The 22,033-nt window shown below is 42.1% G+C and overlaps 1 protein-coding gene across 1 annotated transcript in view; it reads left to right on the forward strand.

Moving 5' to 3' along the window:
- Nucleotides 1–22,033, forward strand: part of FBXW8 (F-box and WD repeat domain containing 8) — a 126,151-nt gene that overhangs the window by 40,631 nt on the left and 63,487 nt on the right. The window contains exon 5 of the mRNA XM_004753416.2: nucleotides 9,615–9,772. Within this exon, the coding sequence (XP_004753473.2) occupies nucleotides 9,615–9,772 (158 nt within the window). The remainder of the gene's footprint in view (nucleotides 1–9,614; nucleotides 9,773–22,033) is intronic.

The following is a 22,033-nucleotide window of genomic DNA, read 5'->3' on the forward strand; positions in this document are numbered from 1 at the left end:
CTGCCTTCTGGAGCCCTTGTTTGCTATTCCGACAGCTCATCTAGGACAGCTTCATTTTGGGTTTTCTTTTGTGGCACATATCATTCTTTTCTGTTAAAAAAACGAAAAAGTGGTAGTAAAACCATGTTCTTACAAAACCGTTAGAAAGCAGCAAAGAGAAAAAGCCACCTAAATCCCAGCATGCTAACGTGGCTCTTGTTATGGTTTTTGTGTATGCAAGTTATTTGCTCATTGTTTTATGCACAGTTTTACATAAGCCTAGCCTACCTTCTGTTTTGGCCTTTATTCCTCACTAAACTGGTAAAAATTTTTTTGTGTTATTACATGCTTTTCATTATTTTCTTTGATTTGTCATAAAAAGTCCTACAATGTATCTTATTTTTTTTTTTATCATTCCTCTAGTATTGGACATTAAAGTCATTTCCCGTGTCTTGTTATTAATGTGTATATTTTACATAGGGGTTTTCAGATTTCCTCCCTTTTTAGTACTGCCAGTCTTCTTGAAAAATTATAAAACATATGCTTATTGGGGTCCCTATGTGGCTCAGTCAGTTAGGTGTCTGCCTTCAGCCCAGGTCATGATCTCAGGCTCCTGGGATAGAGCCCCACGTGTTGCTCCCTGCTCTGCAGGGAGTCTGCTTCTCCCTATCCCTCTCCCCTTGCTCATGGGCTCTTTTGCTTGCTCTCTCATAAATTAAAAAAAAAAAAAATTAAAAAACCTGCTAACTATAGAAACTTTAAATTGCATATAAATGTGTAGAATAAAGAGTCCTACATCTTTCTATATCCTTTAGTGTGATTATTTTTCTAGGCTAGAGTCCCATTAGTGGAATTACTGGATTTAGGGGAATGAATTTTCATATTTTCCAGATTAAGAAATTATTTTTAAAAAGCCCTCATAACTCTCAACTTCCTTCCAGTCTGACTTTTGGGTGTGAAGTCTCCAAACCATCCCGCAAGCCTGCTCTCCTGACCCTGCCTCCCTCCCTTCTGTCAGTGCAATAAGTAAGAGGGGACACATTCGTATCTTAACCTCCTATAGTCTGGTTTCTATCCCAGGCCTTCCACCACGCTACACTGTCTCTCAGATCACCAGGGCTTGCAAACTGGTGGCTTTTCTTGGCCCATTGCCTTCCACGTGTTGGCAGTGTTGGGTCTTGTTAACTGTATCCTTCTTAAAATGATGGGGGTGGTGCATTGAGCATCTCTGTACCTTTGGAGCCTAACACTGGACCCAGGACTCAGACTTTGAGGAAAGTGTGTACAGAATGAAAACTCCTTACACTCCTGAGACCGTGCACTTTCTGGGACTCTTTACTGCGTCTTTGACCTGCCCAGGCTCCTCCTGTGGCCCTTCTTGCCTTTCTGTGGTCTCACTTGGCCACTTAGCAGTGATGTGCAAAATTCCAGAAAACCCAGTTGCTGTCTTTGCTGGGTAGATAAGAAGTTCCCGCAGCCATGACAGAGTAATTCAGGCACAACCTTTACTTTGTTGTTTCAGCCAAAATTTTTCATTTCTTTAACTGGAGAAAAACTTTTGTTCAGAAGCCACCGATGTCCATACCGGAAACCCCCTGTCTGTCTCAGAGTCCAGCCTCTAGCTGCATTTTCTCTGTGATGGGGTAACCCTCCTGAAACACAGTGAGGGTGGGTGTATGCTTTTCCGTGTATTTAGAAGAGAGATTATCTGGAAAGTTTGTTGATAATAAGTGATTAGGAAGTGTGGTTTTTGTTTTTGTTTGTTTGGGTGATGACAGCTCTGAGAATTTTGAAATGTTTCTTAAATTATATTTCTCATTAAAAGAACAGAAGAGATGAGCACATGAAAACATGCCTGTCCTGTTTTGTGATGCGGCAACTGTTCTTGTCCCCAGTTGCACTCTGGAAGTTAAGAGCATTGAAAACAGATGACATCATGAGTTCAGAAGGGCCACATTCTAAACCTGAGCTGTAGGTCTAGGTATGATCCACCAGAAGTAGACTTGCTTTACTGCCACCTAGTGAAGGGGAGAGTCTCAGGTAAAGCTTCCAGAAGGTCAAGCTGGGCTCACTGGAGGCCTTGTGCCAGCTCTGCTAACCATTAAGCTATTAGCTCACCAGAAGCTTTTATTAGATGCCCAAGAGTATGGTGGTGGTTTGCAATAAACTCCCTCCTTACTTAAGATTCGTAAGTCTAAAGCATTTCAGTCTGCATAAGAGAGCATACTTTTCTAGTCACATTAGAGGACCTTTTCCTCCCCGTTTTGATTTAAAAAATAACAAGCACCCTCTTTGCGTCAAGGTTTTTCTCAGCACTCCTAAATATTTCTACTTCGGTTTCTGCTGCTGTGATGTTGCCTTTTTAGGGTCTGGTTTCCGCTTTTACTGGAAGGAACAGTGACCGTGTACCAGTGTTTCTCCTCTGCCAGAAATGGTTGGAAGGAAAATTATCATTTAATGTTGCAAAATATCAACTCTTATCTCCCTTAGAATATGATTGTTCCATTTGGTCTCCTGCATTTCATCCAGCTCTGTTCCCTTTGAGGCAGTTGTGCCCAAGTAGACAGGCGAAAGGAGTGCCGGTGCCTCCTTCCAGCAGCCAAGTGACTTCTGGCTGTTGTTCTGGCTTTTCTCTTTGTTAGCTTTGTCTGTCCACACAACCCAGGCTTCTGTAGGCTGGAAGCAAAGCTTTGAGTTCCCGGTTTATGTGTACATAAAATCTCATGTCTGAGTCTCTGATTTGCTTGGCACTTCCAGTGGAATTTTCTCATTTGTGATTAGGAACTGTAGGAAAATAATGGTTCCTGCATCTAAAGTAACTTGAAATACTATGCTTTTAGCCATTTTCCCACCACTTTTTCCTAGTAATTAAAAATGTGCCTTTTCATTGACCATGTACCATGCCACAATATGACTTTGCTCTGAAATTGTGTATATTTGCCCCAAATTTTAAAATCTGCCTAGGAGCTAAAGATGGCAAGGACGGGACTGAGGGGTTTAATAGTTGGCTAGTTTCAGGTGAATGTATAAAAATGGGTAATACCTTTGGCTTGCTTTTGAGACTCTTAAGATAACGTGCTTTGTAAATAGAGACAGGTGGTAAAGTTGTGTTAGACAGATGTCACCTCACTTAGGAAGGACATGCTTTCTATCTTTTTCCTTCTTTAAGAACTTTTTCTCTTGATGGTTTTCTTGCAGCCTTGGTTTATATATATAGATTTTGTACTGCTGCTCAGTATGACATTGGACTGTTTGCCATAAGGAATTTGATCATTACCCGTTAGGGACCTCTTTTTAAAAATACCTTTAAAATTTATTTTCTGCCATGAGGTGTACATGCTCTTCTGGTAAATAAGTCTGAGGTAAGGTATTGATAAGAGCCTGGAGGAGACCATTACATTTATTATACCCTTAATGAAGGAGCTCCAGAATACCCTTAATAAATACTGGTGAACTCATGACTGCATTTATCCATCTCTGGTTCTCCAAGGAATAATGGGAAGGGCCCTAGCTACAATAACTCTGCATAACCATCATTGACTCTGACTCTATTGATTGTGATTAACCAAGATGTATGGAAAAGAGTTTTAAGTGTGTAGTGCATGTATCTCGTAAGGTCCATTAAGATGTTCATTATTTTTCAATCGCTGTGTCTTAAGCTGCACTTGATGTCTGTAGTAGAGCTTTTCTGCGGAAAGACTGCACTGTGGGATTGAGTTCATTTTGTTAATTGCATAATACTACGCAGTCATGTTTCATAGAAAACAGTAAATACTCTTGATTTCATTGATTTGTATTCTTTGGTTATTACTAAATAAAGTATGGAGCATGCAAATAGTTCTTAAAGCCTCTGCATGGTGAGGGCAGAAATGGTTCTTGAAATGAGCGGTGCTGCATTTTGGGGGGCCTCTGCCTAATTGCTTGGTGGGCTTGAAACCAGTTTTGTCCTCTGAATTTAAGCCGGTAGATTCATTCATTGAACTCTTACTGAGCACAGAAGAATGCTGCAGAGACCCCTCCCTTGCTCCCAGGCAGCAAGGAGTTCAAGCCCCAGCAGTGACAGAATAACTTGGGAGATGCTAGGGTCGGGGGAGCAAGGCATCTGCCGTAAGACCCTAGGGAAGGGCACCCAGTACAGGCTCAGTCAGGCCGGGTTCTCCTGGAAAGTGACTTCTCAGCTGAGGGAAGGATGACAAGGAGCCGGCTAGGTTAGAGTTTTATGGGGCAAGGATGCAAATAACCTGCTTACACTCTGCCACTCCTCAGTCCCAAACCAAGGGCAGGCGTTAATAGTTCAGCACAGCATTTACGTTTCTGGTACGCTGCTGGAATTCAGCTTCAGAATCCTTCTCAACACAGGGCTGCAGGCAGCCTCAGTTGATGTACTGGATTTGACACACAGACCATTTGCTAGGCCTGGCCTGAGGCCTCATGACGAGGCTCCTTTCGGCTGTTGTCAGTACTTGGTCAGAATAGAATTGTGATTTTGTTTGGGGATGGTTGTATGAATATGGCTCTGTAGAGGCTGAAGTTGTATCAGCCTTTCTGTACATCCTCCCGTGTCACCTGTGAAGTGCATATGGGAGGCACCCTTGCTTCTGCCCGGCCTCGCACTCCTTGCCAGCATAATGAGCCTTTTTTGTTGGCTTATTGCCTTCTAGTTAGAGATAGTGGTAGAATTGATGGGTTAGGTTCACGGGCTGTGTCCTGCAAGCCTGAGTCACAGTATTAAAGACGATAAATTCCTTATATTGCACTTCAATGGGGATGGTCCTTAAAAGCCATATTTGTTTGAAGACACTGTCATCTGAGGAGGCGGCCTGGCTCACTGGCTAAGCAGCAGTTTGAGGAAAGCCTGGGGACCTCTTTTGATCCCAGCTGTGCCACTAAATTATTTTTTTGTGACCTTGGGTAAGTCACTTAACCTTACTTACAGCATTCCTAAATCAAAACAACCCCCAAGGTTGTCATGAAGAGCCTTAAAAAAAAAAAAAGTTTTTAGGGAGTAAGCTCAGGCTCCTGGAAGCAAAACGTAAACACCCCCTTCCATCTCCCCACCAGAAGGGTTAAAGGTGGGGCTTGTTTTATTTTGCTTTTAGCCATACAACATTTCTTCTTTTTCTTCGGGCCTCTTAGTCCAAATGAGTAGTCTGTTCGTGGAAACTTAGTAGTTAATGGAAGCTCTTTGGTGGTAAACCATTGTAAATTGGCAATTGCTCTGGCGCGCCGAGCTTGAGAGGCTCTATTCCCATTCTTTCAACAAAAAATCAGCTGTGGTCTCTGACCTATTTATTTGGAGGTAACCCTGCCAAGCGTAAAAAAGATTGGGAAGGCGTACAGTTTCACTGGTCCATGCCCTGGACTGGGACATCCTCAGTCATCTGGAACAGGCTTCTTATTCCTTGTGTTTTTCTTTAGTGCTCTCACAGCAGCTAATATATTAGTTGCCGTTGTACTTTGCACAGACACTAATTAGAGAGCCATCAACATTGGGGTCCAAAGGCTTACTGACAATGCAACTGTCATAGTGGCGTCTTAATTGGTTGAGTGTAATTGTCATTAGGCAGCGATAAAGACATCTGGAGCTCTGGAGAAAAATCAGCTTTTTTTCCTACCTCCCTTCGATATCTGTTCTTGCTTCTCCTGGCCAATGTTGTTAAGCACTTTTAGATCACATTTAGGGTTTGGTCCAGTTCCCTCTGCTCCAGCCATCGTTTTACCCTCCTGAAAATGTCTGTTTCTTTAGCACGAGTTCATTAGCACAGAGTCTGATCTCCACTGCTATGGCTGTTCTCACTTGCCTTCTATTCTAGAGTCTGGCGCTGAGTCATCACGTGGTACCTGCTGAGCCGGTATTATTTGTTTCCCTCAAAAAAGAGAACATGGAGTCTTTTATATTTTGCCTCCTGAGCCATTTGCATTATGCTATTCTCCTGCTCTTTGGCCATGAAGAATGGAGTTCATTTAAATGGCTATCTTTGAAAGTGTTCTTCTTTATCAAAATAATTTAGCTTAGCCTATGCTTTTATACATATTTTAATCATTTTGGAAGTAAATGCGAGGAGTTTAACACCTCTCGATGTGTGTGTTCCGAGTGTCTCGCTGATCATTAGCAGTGGAGGGTGGGCAGTAGAAGTCAAAGGAGGCGCCAGTCATACCAGTCGAGTTGTTACTCATGGATACCCCCTCCCGGTCCCTGTGTATTAGCTGTGTGTAAGGCACTGTGATAGAGATAGAGCATTGAGATGTGGCCTTCTTCAGGACCTGAGCATCAAGTGGAGATGTGGCAGGTAATGAACACCATTTCTTTAGATACAGAGCAGTTGATACAGTGTAGTTGAACCAGAGAAGGCTTCATGGAGGAAGAGGGTCTGTGCTAAACATTGAGCAGTCGGTAGGCTTGTGCTAGGTCAGTGGTTCTCAGTCTTGCCTAACCGCTGGAAACACTGATGCCTGGCTCCACTCCCAGGGTCAGACTTCAGTGGTCTGGGTGTACTTTGAATATCAGGAATTTGGAAAGCATCCCAGGTGATTCTCACGCGCAGCCAACATTGGGATCCACTGGGCTGGCTTAGTAGGAGGGAAAACACTCCGGAAAAGTGGATAATGTGAGCAAAGGTGCTGCAGTAAGAGTCTATGGAAGCCAGGAATGGCAGACTTGTCCGGAGACAGGTTCATGCTAAGGAAGACCAATGAGACCTGGGAGAGAAGCTAGTGTGTGGAAGGATCTCTGTGCTAGGCCCAGTAATTAAAATGTCATCAATAAGACATTAAGGCTTGAGTAGCTAGAGGGCTTTCTAAGTGTCAAGTGCTATTCTAGTCTGACTCAGGACTTCTAGTGTTGGGCTCATAGCTATGAGCAAGACCCAGCCCCTGACCTTAGAAGCTGATGGGTTCTTGGGGATCTGGACAGACCGTTGCTGTGAGAGAAAAGTCTAGGCTGTTGTGGTGTAGGCTAGATCACAGGGAGACATGGTCCAGTGGGAAGGGGAAGAGAGGAAGGAAAAATGATTATTTGTGTCATCAAGTACTTCTTGAGGGCTTGGCTTGTGCAGGGCTGATGGGGTGGGGGAGGCTTGGGACTAAGGGGCCCTGAGGCATTGAGCGGTTTGGATGGGGGCAGCATCCCTGGGGACGGAAATGGAGAGGGCGTGGCCACCAGAACACCTTGGGCAATGTGGGTGGGGCCAGGAGTGTGTGTGTGTGTGTGTGTGTGTGTGTTTGCTCAGTTTTGTACCAGGGACTAGGACTGATGTCACTGAGGAAAGGAAGGATTTCAGCAGTGGGCTAGTTTGTGGTGAACTAAAGCCTTTGAGGAGAACACGGGTTTAATTCTAGACCTGCGGCATCTCAGGGTCAGGGGGACAACATTTCTGTGGAGGAAAAGCCCTGTGAGGACCCGTTAGACATGAACAGAGCGCTCTTCTCTGTGGCAGCCCTGCCAGTGAGGAGAGTGAGTGGCAGCTGTATCTCACAGGGGCTCCCTGTTGTGTGTGGGCCGGCAGTTCATCAGGTTCTGGTTTTGTTGTTTTGCCTCAGAACTTTGTAAAGCGGCTTTAGGGCTGGAGCTTAGGCCCTGACATGCTCTCTGGCCACGGGGGCCCCGATGGGGTGCACAAAGGGCCCTGAGAGACTGTGTGTGCGGCCGCTGTACCAGGCATCAAAGGAAAGGAAGTACGTTTCCAAGTCCCGGAGTTCTCGGACTCCTACATTTGCTTTCTGTGTCTTCTTTTCACTCCTTGTCTCTATTTCTGATGGTGTCGCCGTCCGTCTCACCTTTCTTTTCTGAAATGGCTCCTTCCTTTCATGTAGAACTTAAGAATCTAATCATGCACAGTCTAGACGTTCAAACGTGTTATCTTTGTTCACTGTCTCTGTAGCTAAGCAAATGGCCTTAGTCCAGGGAATACCTGAGTTCTTTTCTGGGGTGTCAGGGTGAGCCTGGTAGATTTGGCGTAGTGGTGTGTGTTCTTGTATAGGGTTCCTCATTAAGAAGGGTGATCTGGAATGCTGCCTAGAGGACCTGGGAGCCAGAGGCCATGCTTTGGCCACAGTGATATCAATATCCACCCTTACTTGGCATCGCCAGGCTTAACAACACTCATGGAGTGAGCATTCCTATTTACTGGGGGATCAGTCGTCATGCGGATTTCCTTCAGCCCAATTTTTGAAAGCGTGTCTCTCTCGCTGGCTCTTTACACCACAGGTGCACTCCCCGGGCACCGTCCTGTGGGGCGAGAGCCGAATTTTCCAACTGAGGGAATTTATGTGACAGAATCATCTTTGAATCACATAATGTATATATTTACCAGCAATAATTTGAGGGAATTACTGCTATATTCAGTAAAAGAAGCACTCCTTTATCAGAATGTTCTTAGTTGGTTTTTTACATATATATTTTTTTAACGATTTTACTTATTTGAGAGAGTGTGCCCATGAGCAGGGGGAGGGACAGAGGGAGACGCAGTCTCCCTGCTGAGTAGGAAACCCGATGTGGGGCTCGATTCCAGGACCTGAGCCAAAGCCAGACGCTTAACTGACTGAGCCACCCAGGGGTCCCTCTTAGTTTCTTTATTAACAAATCTCACATGAGAGATTGATCTGTAACTACTTGATAGATATATCATGTGATAGATTTCAGTAGTTGAATTCATCTCAGAGATTATCTTGAGTCTTTATGGTTTTTATGTGGGATCCAAGAAATGCTGAAGGAACTATGGCCAGGGTCTCTAGAAGACTGTGAACCTGCTTAAAGTCATGTGCCTGTCTTTGTGTTTGTGGGGTACATCATTAGACTCTTAAAGCCTTTCTAACATGCCTCCCCGTGGTTAGCTGATTTACATGTTGAACCAAACTCTCTGTAGCAGATGTAAGGAACTTAGCATAAATACTTCGATGGCAGACAGCACACCACCTCGTCATCTGGCCATTCCATTATCCTCGTGTCTGAGGGGCCTCATGTCTGAGCAGGTTCTGGCCCTGTCTTGGCTTTGATGGAGAGAGTCATTTGTTGGAGTGGCAGTAGTAATAGGAGAGAGTGAGTGCTCCTATTTTCTAAGTGGGCAAAACCGGGGAGTGTCATGCATTTCGGCAAGAGCTTTTCATGAGAAGGCAGCATTGTCTGGCTGCTAAAGGCAAGATTTAATTGTTTCAGCAAATCAATTAGTCTTTAGGGACTTTAATCAGTCAAATCTGATGCATGGATGAGGCATTAGAAAGCTCGCGCCTGTAAGACCATTAGTCCTTAGCTTTTCTCTCTTGGTCTGTCTTTTGTGTATGTGTGTAAATACTCTGGCCTCTACAGATTTCTGCTAGTGATCCCTTTGCGGGGATAACGCAAGGCAGTAGATTGGTTATGATAGCGTAAGGGAGATCTTGATGCCAAAATCTTGTAGTACGGTGTTCTCATTTGAATTGTCACCCTTGTGCCGTGTGAGAGCATGAACTGTGTTCACAGCCTTCTGTCAGCTAGGTGACCTTTCCTCCTGTTGGAATTACTCCTCTAAATAATGTTACAAGAATGGCTGCCCACCAACCAAATCTTACTTCTGTTGTTTTAAGGTTCTCCCTGTTTTCTCTACCATGGCCCCGCTCTCTAGTCCCCGTTTGGAACCAAGTGTGCTCTTCTTTTCCAGATATACATCAGGGGATGTGAGGGTGTGGGACACCCGCACCTGGGACTACACAGCCCCTTTCCTGGAATCAGAGTATGAGGAGGACGAGCCTGGAATGCAGCCATATGTCTCCTTTGTGAGGATAAACAGCTCGCTGGCGGTAGCAGCTTATGAGGATGGTAAGTAACCGCAACCCTCCTCCCTATTAAGGAAAAAAAGCTTTACAAAAATTAAGCAGCTGTGGCCGGCTCCCCCCTGTAATCCCTCCATACATACACGTGGGCACACACACATGTTCACACACATACACTCACTCTTGCCTTTATGTGAAGAAGTTGGCCAATAACCCTTCCATGCATTAGTAGGCAATGGAGCAGAGCACCCAGTAAGACTGGTGTTTAATTCCTACTGGAACTGGCGGGCTGGGTTTCAGTGCCAGACACGAGGCTGGCCAAGCCATCTTAAGCAAATAGCTTGTTTGGTATAAAATATTAAATATACTTGGCCTACTTTTCCTTTAGTCTCTGCTCAGTCCAAAGGGAACTGGGAAAAGGGGGGATAGACAGATAATCTGTTGACAGATATGGAAAGAGAAAAATAAAAGTCAGTGCCTACCTTCACCTGGCATTTACATACCATAGAACATAATTTATGGTGATGTATTGTCTCTTTGGGATTGATAGTTATTTTTGTGTATGAACAACCATGGATTTACAGAACTAGTTAAGAAAAGCCTAAAATTATATTAACCTAAGTCATGAAACACCTGTCCGCTTGTAACTAATAGGAATAATGATTTTGATGGCTGTGATAGCCTATGCTCCTAAGTTCTATTATGTTGTGATGTTGCAATCTCCAAAAGCTTGATTTCCCCACTTGCCTGAGTTGGACCACAAAATGTTTTGGAATGTTAGTCTTCATGTCATGTCACTGTTGGAAATATTGGGAGTCAGTGAAACAACCACAGAGTCCATGGTTGGCTCAGATGGACAAAACTGTAGCAATTTTATATCTATATGTCACTTAAAAAGAGGGCTGAAATCTTGAAATGTATTACTTTATGTATTACTTTTAACATATTACTTTAACAACATGAACTCTATTCTTTCAGTTTTGATGGTAGTGGACTCCATTGATAGATTTCTTTTTAGCTTCTAGAAATTCAGCTAAGCTCTTTCTGCAGTATGTAGAATTTCCTGTATGTTTGTTGAGCTCCTGGGTAGGTAACACAAGATCGGCTTGAGTGTGTTTCCAAATTACCAGTATTTCTCTAAAAAATGAGTATGCAGAGGCTGTAGTACAATTAGAATCCTACAGTTCTAGCATCCTCTCCTAGCCTTCCTCAGCCACACACGTTCTTCGGATGGGGAAACTGGAATCCAAAGAGGCCAGCTAGGTGATTTGCTTGAGGCTGAGCTGTGAGTCCAGTAGTGAATCCAGAAGGGTGACTGTGTGTCCCAGACCCGCTGGGGTTGGGATGCACACTTTATCTGCTACTAAACACAGAGACACCTGCAGAGATGTGCGCCTGGTTGATCGGCATCCCCATGTCTCCTATCTTGGGAGCTTGAAAACCCAGCTTGAGGAGATGGGCTAGTGTGCTGCCAGTTTCCCATCATTGGTCAGAAGTGTCTTTGTCCCCCTCGTCCCTATTGCTGCACAGAAGCCTCGGGAAACCATGCAGATGGGAGACAGAAACTACCTTCTTTGTTTTTTTTATTGTTGTTATTGTTGTTTTTATTATGTTAGTCACCATATAGTACATTAGGGGGGTTTTTTGTTGTTTTTGTTTTTTTAACAATTTTATTTATTTATTTGACAGAGATCACAAGTATGCAGAGAGGCAGGTAGAGAGGAAGGGAAGCAGGCTCCCTGCTGAGCAGAGAGCCCGAATTGGTGCTCGATCCCAGGACCCTGGGATCACGACCTGAGCTAAAGGCAGAGGCTTAACCCACTGAGCCACCCAGGGTGCCCCAGTACATTAGTTTTTGATGTAGTGTTCCAAGTTTCATTGTTTACATATAACACCCAGTGCTCCATGCAATATGTGCCCTCCTTAATACCCACCACCAGGCTCACCCATCCCCCACCCCCCAAAAACCCTCAATTTGTTTCTTGGAGTCCACAGTCTCTTATGGTTCGTCTCCCCCTCTGATTTCCCCTCTTTCACTTTTCCCTTCCTTCTCCTAATGTCTTCCATGTTATTCCGTATTTTCTACAAGTAAGTGAAATTATATGATGATGCTCTGCTTAACTTATTTCACTCAGCATAATCTCCTCCAGTCCCATCCATGTTGATGCAAAAGTTGGGTATTCATCCTTTCTGATGCCTGAGTAATATTCCATTGTATATATGGACCACATCTTCTTTATCCATTCATCTGTTGAAGGGCATCTCTGCTCTTTCCACGGTTTGGCTATTGTGGGCATTGCTGCTATGAACATTGTGGTACACATGGCCCTTTTTTTCACTACGTCTGTATCTGTGGTAAATACCCTCTTTGGCAAATACTTGGTAAATAATGGCCAAAATGTATTTTTAAAACTTGATTTAAGGGACGCCTGGGTGACTCAGTTGGTTGAGTGGCTGCCTTCGGCTCAGGTCATGATCCCAGCGTCCTGGGATCGAGTCCTACATCAGGCTCCTTGCTCAGCAGGGAGCCTGCTTCTCCCTCTGCCTCTGCCTGCCACTCTGTCTGCCTGTGCTCACTCTCTCTGACAAGACAAAAAACAAAACAAACAAACAAAAAAACTTGATTTAAAAAAATACAGTTAACATTCAAAAAGAGCAAAAATAATATACAAAGTAAAAGAAAATATATCCCCCGAAAAAGCTCAACTGCTTCTCCCTTGCATCCTACCTTGGTCCCTCCCCTTGTACATCTTACACATGGATCCTGTGCTACGTACTTCTCTGCAACTTGCCCTTGTTTTGTTTTTAACATAATGACACATCTTGGTATCTTTCCCTGTTGGCACTTATAGGTAAACCTTATTTTTTTTTCAGGCTGAGTACAATGGCACAATGCAGCTATATTTATAATTAGAGCCCTTAATGATGCACACTTTGATGGTTTATACACTCTGATGGTTTATTTTTGTTACTAAAAACCGTGCTGCGAGCAATATCCTCAAATACCACAAAGGACTCGTGCAGATATAGCTATGGGGTAAATTGCTAGTAATAACTGGGTTGGAAGCTACACATGCTTTATGTTTTGATAAATATTACCAGATTGCCCTCCACAAAGGTTCTTCCAGTGAATGGTCGTACCACCATATGTATGAGAGCAGTGGCTTCCTCACGCAGGTCTGATAGGTGGAAAAGACATTGCACTCTTGCCTTTGTTTTACTTTCTTTATATGGACATGTGAACACCTTTTCATTGTCTTTTTTTTTTTTCTGTTTCTCTGCAAATTGCTGGTTCCTGTCTGTTCTCATTTTTCTCTGGGTTATCTTTTCTGATTAGAAAGGGAAATAGTCTTGCCATACCTATTTTAAATTTTTTTTTCAGTTGGTCAGTTATTCTTCAGTGGACTTTGTTGTGATTTATTTTTCTGGATGGTAGTTGTAGATGTATGTAATTTTGATTTTTGAAATCTATAATTGAGTGGGCTTTGTTCTGTAATTTAATGTTTTTGACTAAGTACTACATTTTTAGGGCTGTAAGATCAAACTAATAGAAATGGTTACCCATTGAGAAGTCTTGCTCTTTTTTTTGTTTTGTTTTTAGATTTTATTTATTTGATAGCACAAATGGGGAGTGGCAGAGGGAGAAGCAGACGCCCCACTGAGCAGGGAGCCTGATACAGGGGGGCTCTATCCCAGAGCTTGGGATCATGACCTGAGCCAAAAGCAGATGCTTAACCACCTGAGCCACCCAGGTGCCCCAAGATGTCTTGCTTTTACCCATTTTTGTCCACTCCATTCTAAAGCAGCCATATATTTTAGTTCTCTTTTTATCCTCCCAGTATTTGTGCTGCAGATAAGAATGTTCGTATTCTCCCCCTTTCTGAAATGAAAGACCACAAATTACATTATTCCATATGTTGGCTTTTTTTACTTAATTATCTGTCTTGAAAGCTTGTCCCTGTCTGTATATAGAAAAACCGCCTCCTTTCTCCCCCTTATACTGCGTGGTATTCCTGTGTACAAGGACCGTGGTTCAACTTACACAGCCCCTTACTGAGGAGTAGTTGTGTTGTTTCAGACCTTCTGCTATTAAAAGGTAGCAATAAGCCTTACCTGTAGGACATTTCTTGTGAGTAGAGGAATGGTAGTTTCCTATAAAATTTATGAATCCAAGGGTAAATGCTGATAGGTTTCTACAATTTTGCACTCTCACCGGCAAGGTATGTTGGTATGCCCATTTCGTCACACTTTTGCCAGCAAAGTGTGTTTTAGACTTTGAGGTGTTGTCAATTTGATAGACTAGAAATGGTATCCAAATGTAGTTTCAATTTATATTTCTCTTAGCTTAAGATTTCTTTTCATATTTGTACCTGCTACTTGTACTTCTTTCTTCTAGTAAGCTATGGGTTATTTTTCACACCTGAATCTTGACCAATAGAGTTTATCCTGTGACAGTATAAAATACGAATATGAGGCTATTTTTTCCAGCCTCTCTTCTTAGAAAGCCCCTCACTCCCTACCTCACTGGCTCGAGGTGCTATCTTTATCAGTTTTTTGATGTGAGATTCTCTCGGTACTCAGGTCTGTTTCTGCGTGTTATGCTCTGTCTGATTGCTTACGTTTATACCATCAAGTTGGCATTGTCTTTCTGGGTCCCGCGGCATTGTTGATGTCACGATTCATGTATCTCCAATTCATTTCGGGACTAGGATTATGTCTTCGGTGAGAACTCTTGCATTTTTACTTCTCTTCTCACTCTGAGCTTGCTTTACTAGCCGATTGGGGCTTTACTATTTCTGGGATACACAACAACTTTTCATTTTTCTCTCAGACCTCAGGTGTCATTGTCTTTGGTCTCCCTTCATTTTAACAGATTGAGACTGTGATATTTATACCAACATATTCATGAGTAGCTACTTCTCAGGCAAAGACAGATTGAAAACATCAAATGCACATTTTTATATTGCTCCTTTTCAGGAGCAGCAAACAGGCACTTCTTAGGCAAAACATGGCAGGAAAGAAAGGTACCTTGTGGGGTCTGCTGTATGACATTTGTGACGGTGCCCAACAGAAGAGAAGAATATGATGAAATGAGTTAATGAACTTCAGCTCCCTGGCTGTGCTGAAGGAAGTTCTGTAGTCACTGAGCCCCATTGATGGTCTACACACGTATTCTCCACAGAAGGAGTCCGATCCAGAGGGGAGACGGAAGCTGCTTGGGGAGAAAGTAAGTCGTCCCTACATCCTTTTTAGCCTCCTCGCCCGGTAGGAACACTGTACACCCACCTGGGGTGTTGAGATTTGGCAAGGTGATCCACAGTTGTGATTTTTTGAATTCCAACCCACTGGCCTCATATTTCTTCTGCCTTGTTTCCGATTGTCAGCACTGGCCATCCTCCAGTTTGATTTTACCACTAATTGTGTTGCACGTTACCGTACCGAAATGAATCAAATCAAAATGCTTTTCCTGGAGCATTAGATAAAGCAGGCGAAGGTTCCGAGTAATGAGCAGATGCTGCTAATGCAGGGACAGTGGGGACCTTGCCAGGACTCCATCTGCTCCACGCTCGCCTGCCTCTGGCCCCGAGCCACAGTATTAGGGAAGGCGGTGTACTCGAAACCCACTCTCCGCTCACAGAGTTTATCTTGAAAACTCACTGTTTGGTGAGAAATGAGATTACACACTTTTTAGGTGCAAAGAAGTTCTCGTTTGTCCCTCAAAGTGGAGAGGAGAGACCAGGCACAGCGCATGTTAGCAGGCAGGAGCCGAGATGGAATAGCCAACGGTTGTCTCTGTGTGCTGCCATGAAGCAAGGCAAAGTGGCTTATCCACTTCTGCAGCACTCCCAGTGCAATTGTCTGAACACACACATGCTCCATTGTCAGGGGCTGTGCCCGCCCTGGGCCCGGGTGACTATGATTTCTCATTTACTGGCGTAGTAACAATGAATGGGAGGAGTGGGTCTCTCCAGGCTTCTTTTTAGCAGAGAACAGTAGGACCATGTTTTAGTTAGATGGCTATGATGAAGAGTAGGTGCTTTTAAAACTTCATAATTTTATGTTTAATTAAAAAAAAGACAGTTCTTTGATAGTTTTGCTTATGTCTCTTCTTTGTGTGACGATGGTGACATTGGAATGTAATGATACAACCTTTGAATGTAATACTATACAATAAACAATATTCTTCACCTCCCAATCAAGATAGAAGTTTTACAAGAAGTTTAACATGCTAAAGCATTGCTTGGGAGATGGCTAAGACAGCTGGGTGTGGGATGTGGATATGACTTTTTTTTTTTTAATTGCCAAGACCTGCCTTTTCTGGTCATTGTTCTCTTAAAAGTTTCAACAACCAATTTTTGCTTGAAACCTTTGCCTAACCTTAGGTCTGGTGGACTTGCTTAGGTATTTGACAAAAAAAAAAAAAAAAGAAACAACTTTTTGATAATACCAAAATACCAGGTATAGTCCTTATAAAAGATAGGATACCTTTATAAACATGAACAATGAACAGTAAGAATGCTCGTTTTAAAGGTGCTCAGAGTGGAGTTGAACACTGAAATGCAGAGATGGTTCTTTTGGTGTCAAAGGATTTGGGGAATTGAACTTTAAATTTGACTACCATTTGGCATGGTCTAGAGTGCTAGACTGTGTTTCATACATAGACAGGCTGTGGGAACTATGCTTATGTGATGGAAGTGTTTGAATAAAAACTTTTTTTAAAGTTTTTCCATTTTTCAGTAAGAAGAATTTGAAATTATATTTCATACTTACTTCTGTATGCTTTGGCCGGAATATGCGTTGTATCTACGTATTAGGGCAGTGTTCCTCAAATGGGTGTCCAGAGAGAGAATCTTGAGCAGGAGCTGTGAGATCTCCAGGAAAGTTTGTTGTTGTTGTTGTTTAAGATTTTACTTATTTCTTTGACAGAGATCACAAGTAGACCGAAAGGCAGGCAGAGAGAGAGGAGGAAGCAGGCTCCCTGCTGAGCAGAGAGCCCGATGTGGGGCTCCATCCCAGGACCCTGGGATCATGACCTGAGCCGAAGGCAGAGGCTTTAACCCACTGAGCCACCAAGGCACCCCAATTTGTTGTTGTTGTTTTTTTAAATCTGTATTTTTATAGTAATCTAAAAAAAAAAATCTGGATCCTTTGACCTTGTAACTAAACCATGCAGCATGATCTCAGTATTTGAATTTGCATTTTGTGTTCACAGACAGTTGGTACCAAGTGATCACCTACATGTCTTGTGATTGTTTTTCATGCTAAGGGTTCCACAGATGACTTTTTATTTTATTTAATTAATTAATTTATTTATTTTCCACAGATGACTTTTTATAGAGGTCTGCAAGCTCTCAGATTTAAGAAACACTGGGGAGGGAAGTTCTCAATTTCTACGATTACTGCAAATTTTTTTTAAAGATTTTATTTATTTATTTGACAGATAGAGATCACAAGCAAGCAGAGAGGCAGGCAGAGAGAAGGAAGCAGGCTCCCCGCTGAGTGGAGAGCTTGATGTGGGGCTCCATCTCAGGACCCCAAGATCATGACCTGAGCCAAAGTCAGAGGCTTTAACCCATTGAGCCACCCCAGGCACCCCACGATTACTACAAATTTTTGATGTTACTACTGAAAATAATTTGGAAAATGTCTTTTCATGCAGAAAGTGATACATTGAATTTATGTTAGGAAATTTGGTGTTAATCTTCTGGTTTACTGGGGTGGTTTTACTGAAAACTGATTTTTAATAATATACCGGCATAAATTCAAAGTAGCTATCAGTGTTAGTAGGGTTGAGGTTAAAAATGGAAAGGAACAATGAATAGCACAGAGTATTTTTGTCGAAGGATAGTTTAGACTAGAGAAATAAATTGTCCATGTTCTTAAATTTACCTAATGAAATCACACATGAATTTTTTTTTTGGAGACTGATAAATCAGATTTTCAGTGTAAGAATTTAAGTTCCCTTTTAATACCTGCAATTTTGATTGTGGCATTTATTCTATACTAAACCCTACAGCTCTTTTAAAGCAGAAGTAAACATATTTGTGGAACGTATTTTTGTTTTAAAAGCAAGATGTGTCTGCCTGTCAGCCATCTCAGTCAAAAAGTCATTAAGCAAGCTACAGTGGAGTAGGAAAGCAATGCTGTGGGGCAGGGACAGGTGGAGGAGGGAGTCTGAGTGGAACAGTGTCCTGGCAGGTGTGGAAGGTTTGAGACATCCGGAGAGATTGGGCAGATAAGTATATTAAGGGTAATGGAAGCCAATTTTCTCACTATTGGTGAAGGAAGTTACGGGCATGGAGAAGGGCTATCCAGATGAACCCTGTGGGGCTGGATTGGAATAAAACGTGTTGGTGTGGAATTCCTGATTTTTCATATAGATAAGTAAATAGAGGTATCTCTGTGTTTACATGTAAGCATATTCATACATGTCCTAGCTTCATTTGCTGTGAAGGTATAGAAGCAGCAATAGTCCAGTAGCAATGAGCATAAGTGCTTGGATCTTAAAAATACCAGTCTTGGGGGCGCCTGGGTGGCTCAGTGGGCTAAAGCCTCTGCCTTCGGCTCAGGTCATGATCCTGGGGTTCTGGAATCGAGCCCCGCATCGGGCTCTCTGCTCAGCGGGGAGCCTGCTTCCTCCTCTCTCTGTCTGCCTCTCTGCCTACTTGTGATCTCTTCCTGTCAAATAAAAAAATAAAAATAAAAAATACCAGTCTTAGGGCACCGAGATGGCTCAGTCAGTTAAGCATCTGCCTTCGGCTCAAGTCATGATCCCAGGGTCCTGGGATCGACTCCCCGATAGGGCTTTCTTGCTCAGCAGGAAGCCTGCTTCTCCCTCTCCCACTGCTGTGCTCTCTCTCACTGTCTCTGTCACTATCTGTCTCTCTTTCCCTCTTTCTCTCTCAAAAAAATCTGAAAAAAAAATGAATACCAATGCCCACTAAAAGGAATCAGGGCTGCTTGGCGAAGAGGCTGACTCCAGGGCTTGGGTAGGGAAAGAACAAAATAATCCTGGAACATCCTATTGTACCAGGAAATACGGAAGTACTTAAGGAATTATGGTGACATGTCAAAAGAATACAGAAGCCACCTTGAAGGTAGCTTTAAAGAGGCCAGGCTGGTCTTTTTGTGGGATGTCCTTCAATTTGGGTTTCTAATACTCCTCAAGATTCGACTCGGATATGCGTTTTTGGCTGAACTATCACAGAAGTGATTCTGTGTTCATCTCAATGCATTCTGTCACGTAGCACAAGATGTCAGTTTGTCCCATTAGTGATGTTAAATTTGACCGCTTTATTAATTTGGCATCTGCCAGGATCTTGACTATGAAGTTACTTTTCTCCCCTTACTCTGTAATGTAATTAGGGTTCAGCAGGGAGATTCTTTGAGACTTAATATCCCATCCCTTATCTTCTTCTCCTCTGCTAGTTTTAGCGTCCGTTGATTTTTTTTTTTTTTTTGGTCTCAATTATTGCCATTATAACTGCCAATTAGTGATCTTCTAATTCCTTCTACATTTGTTAGGTGACATTCTATGGTAAATGTGTACCTCTGTTACTGTCATGATTTTGATACTCAGATTGCGCCAGATTTGGCCAGTTCTCAAACTCATGAAGGTTAAAAAAAGAAACTGTTCCAGGTTGAAGGACACAAGGCAGCTGAATGCCATGTATCATCTTGGATTGGATTCTTTAGCTATAAAGGATGTTATGGGGACAAATGGCAGTGGGATCTGAATAATGGGTATATAAAAGTTCTTGTAAATTTTCTGTAATTTTCATATTGTTTCAAAATAAGTTAAAACTTTTGTTTTTGATTAAGATGAAATAACAGGGACTAGATTTATCCTCTGCCTTAAACTGGAAAACTGGACAGAATGTATTAATGGTTTTCAGACATTAATCTCTAAGGGATCAGTCTTGGGCTGTTTTTCAAACAAGAGGAATCCTACAATTACACCAGCTAACCAGCTGGAAACAACCCAGTACAGGGAAAGGTAACCTGAACAGCTAGATCCTGGACCTCATGTTGAGGAGACACCAAGAGGTCAAGGAAGCCAAGGTGGAAAGAATTTGTGGGCCAGAGTATCAGGGAGGAGGGACCTGCACAGAGAGAATTCTACAGACCTATAGGGACTCCTCTGTCTTTGAGTACTCCTTTGCCCATGTTTGAGAAGAAATACCTGAGAGCAGGGAAAGAACCACCTGAAAGAAGGCAGATCAGTTTCTGAAGCTCACACAGGGCTAGGAATGGTCTGTATCCCCACCAACCAGCATGGAAAGACCTCACTCTTATAAGGCCATGATCCCATCCGCAGGGCCTACACGCAAGACTTAATCTAATCCTAATTACCTCCCAAGGCTCCATTTCCAAATAGCATCTCACTGGGGGTTAAAGCTTCACCCTGTGAATTTTGGGGGGAGACACAGACATTCAGTCCATAACACCAACACTAAAGCTATTAAATTCTTTTTAAAGATTTTATTTATTTTAGAGAGTGAGCAAGAGTGCATGATCAGGGGAAGAGCTGATGGGGAGAATCTCCAGAAGACTCCATGTTGAGCACAGAGTCTGAAGTGGGGCTTGATCCCAGGTCCCTGAGCTCATGACCTGAGCCAAAACCAAGAGTCAGAGGCTTAACTGACTGAGCCACCTAGGTCCCTGAAAGCCATTATTTAAATATGAATATACACATAGGTTTAAAAGTAAAAGGATGGAAACTTACACAGTGCAAACAGAAAGCTGGAGTGGCTACATTACTTTCCAACAAAATTTTAGTACAAGGAATATTAGGGATTAAAAGGGGAATTTTGTAATGATAAAGGGGTCAGTTTATCAAACAGACATAGTAATCCTAAATATGTATCTCCTAACACAACTTGGGGGTTGCCTGGATGGTTGAGTCAGTTAAGTGTCCAACTCTTGATTTTGGCTCAGGTCATGACCTCAGGGTCATGAGATCAAGCCCCACATCAGGCTCCATGCTCAGTGGGGAGTCTTCTTGAGATTCCCTCTCCCCCACTGCCCTTCCCCTGCTTACATGGTCTCCCTCTCTAAAATAAACAAAATCTTTAAAAAAAGAAAAAGTGAAACAAATGTAGATAAATTGAAAGAGGAAATAGATAAATTCATAATTATAGTGGAAATTTCAGGCACTTTTATTTCAGTAATTGATGTAAGTAATTGGTAAGGTCATAAAAGATTGAACAACGTTGTCAGCCAACTTTACCTGATTGACATTTATAGAACTTTCCACATAACAGCTACAAAATACACATTCTTTTCAGGTAGCCTCAAAATGTTGGCCAAGATAGAGTATGTTCTGGGCCATAAAATTAGTTTCAGTAAACTTAAGAGGATTGAAACCCTGCAGAATATGTTCTCACTGAAAGTACATTTTTCAACAAACATAAAATTAAAGTAAAAATAACAGCGCTGTAATATCTCCAAATATTTGGAAATTATACAATGCATTTATAAATAACTTAAGAGTTAAAGAAGAAATCAAGAAATATTTTGAACTGAATGAAAACAAAAAACCATATATCAAAATGTATAAAATGTAGCTAAAGCAGTGCTTAGAGTGAAATTTAAAGCAATAAATGCTGAAATTATAAAAGTTTCAAATCAATGATATAACTTTTCACCTTAAGTAGAAAAAGAGCAAATTAAAATAAGCCAGAGAAATACAGTAATAAAGAACAGGAATCACAGAAATTGAGAAAATACTACAGGAAAATCAAAACTAGTTTCTTAAAAAAAAAAAGTGACAAGCACTAGTCAGAGTGATTAGGGGAAAAAAATACCAATGTCAGGAATACAACAGAGGGGACATCCTTATAGATCCTACAGTTGTGAAGAAGACTATAGTGAAAAATTATGAACAAGTTTATACCAGTAAACTTGATCTCTTAGATGAAGTGGATAAATTTATTTTCTTTGAGAGATAAACATTACCAAAATTCACTTAAGAGCTAGAAAACTCGAATGGCTCTATTTCCATTAAAGAAATGGAATTTGTAATGCAAAATTTTCCCATGAGGAAACCCACAAGTCCAATAACTTTACTGGTGAATTCTACCAAGCATTTAAGGAAATAATACTAATTCTGTATACTCTCATAAAATAGACTAGGAGGCAACACTTTTCAACTCAACTAATGAGACCAGCATTATCCTCCTACCAAAACCAGATAAAGAAGAAAAAGAACTAGTGTATGAAAACAAGGAAACTATAGATCAATATTTCACATGGACATAGATGTAAAAATGCTTAACAAAATACTGTAAAACTCAGTCCTATAAAT

The sequence above is a fragment of the Mustela putorius genome, unplaced genomic scaffold, assembly GCF_011764305.1.
Source record: "Mustela putorius furo isolate JIRA1106 unplaced genomic scaffold, ASM1176430v1.1 tig00537248_pilon_pilon_pilon, whole genome shotgun sequence".
NCBI lineage: Eukaryota > Metazoa > Chordata > Mammalia > Carnivora > Mustelidae > Mustela > Mustela putorius.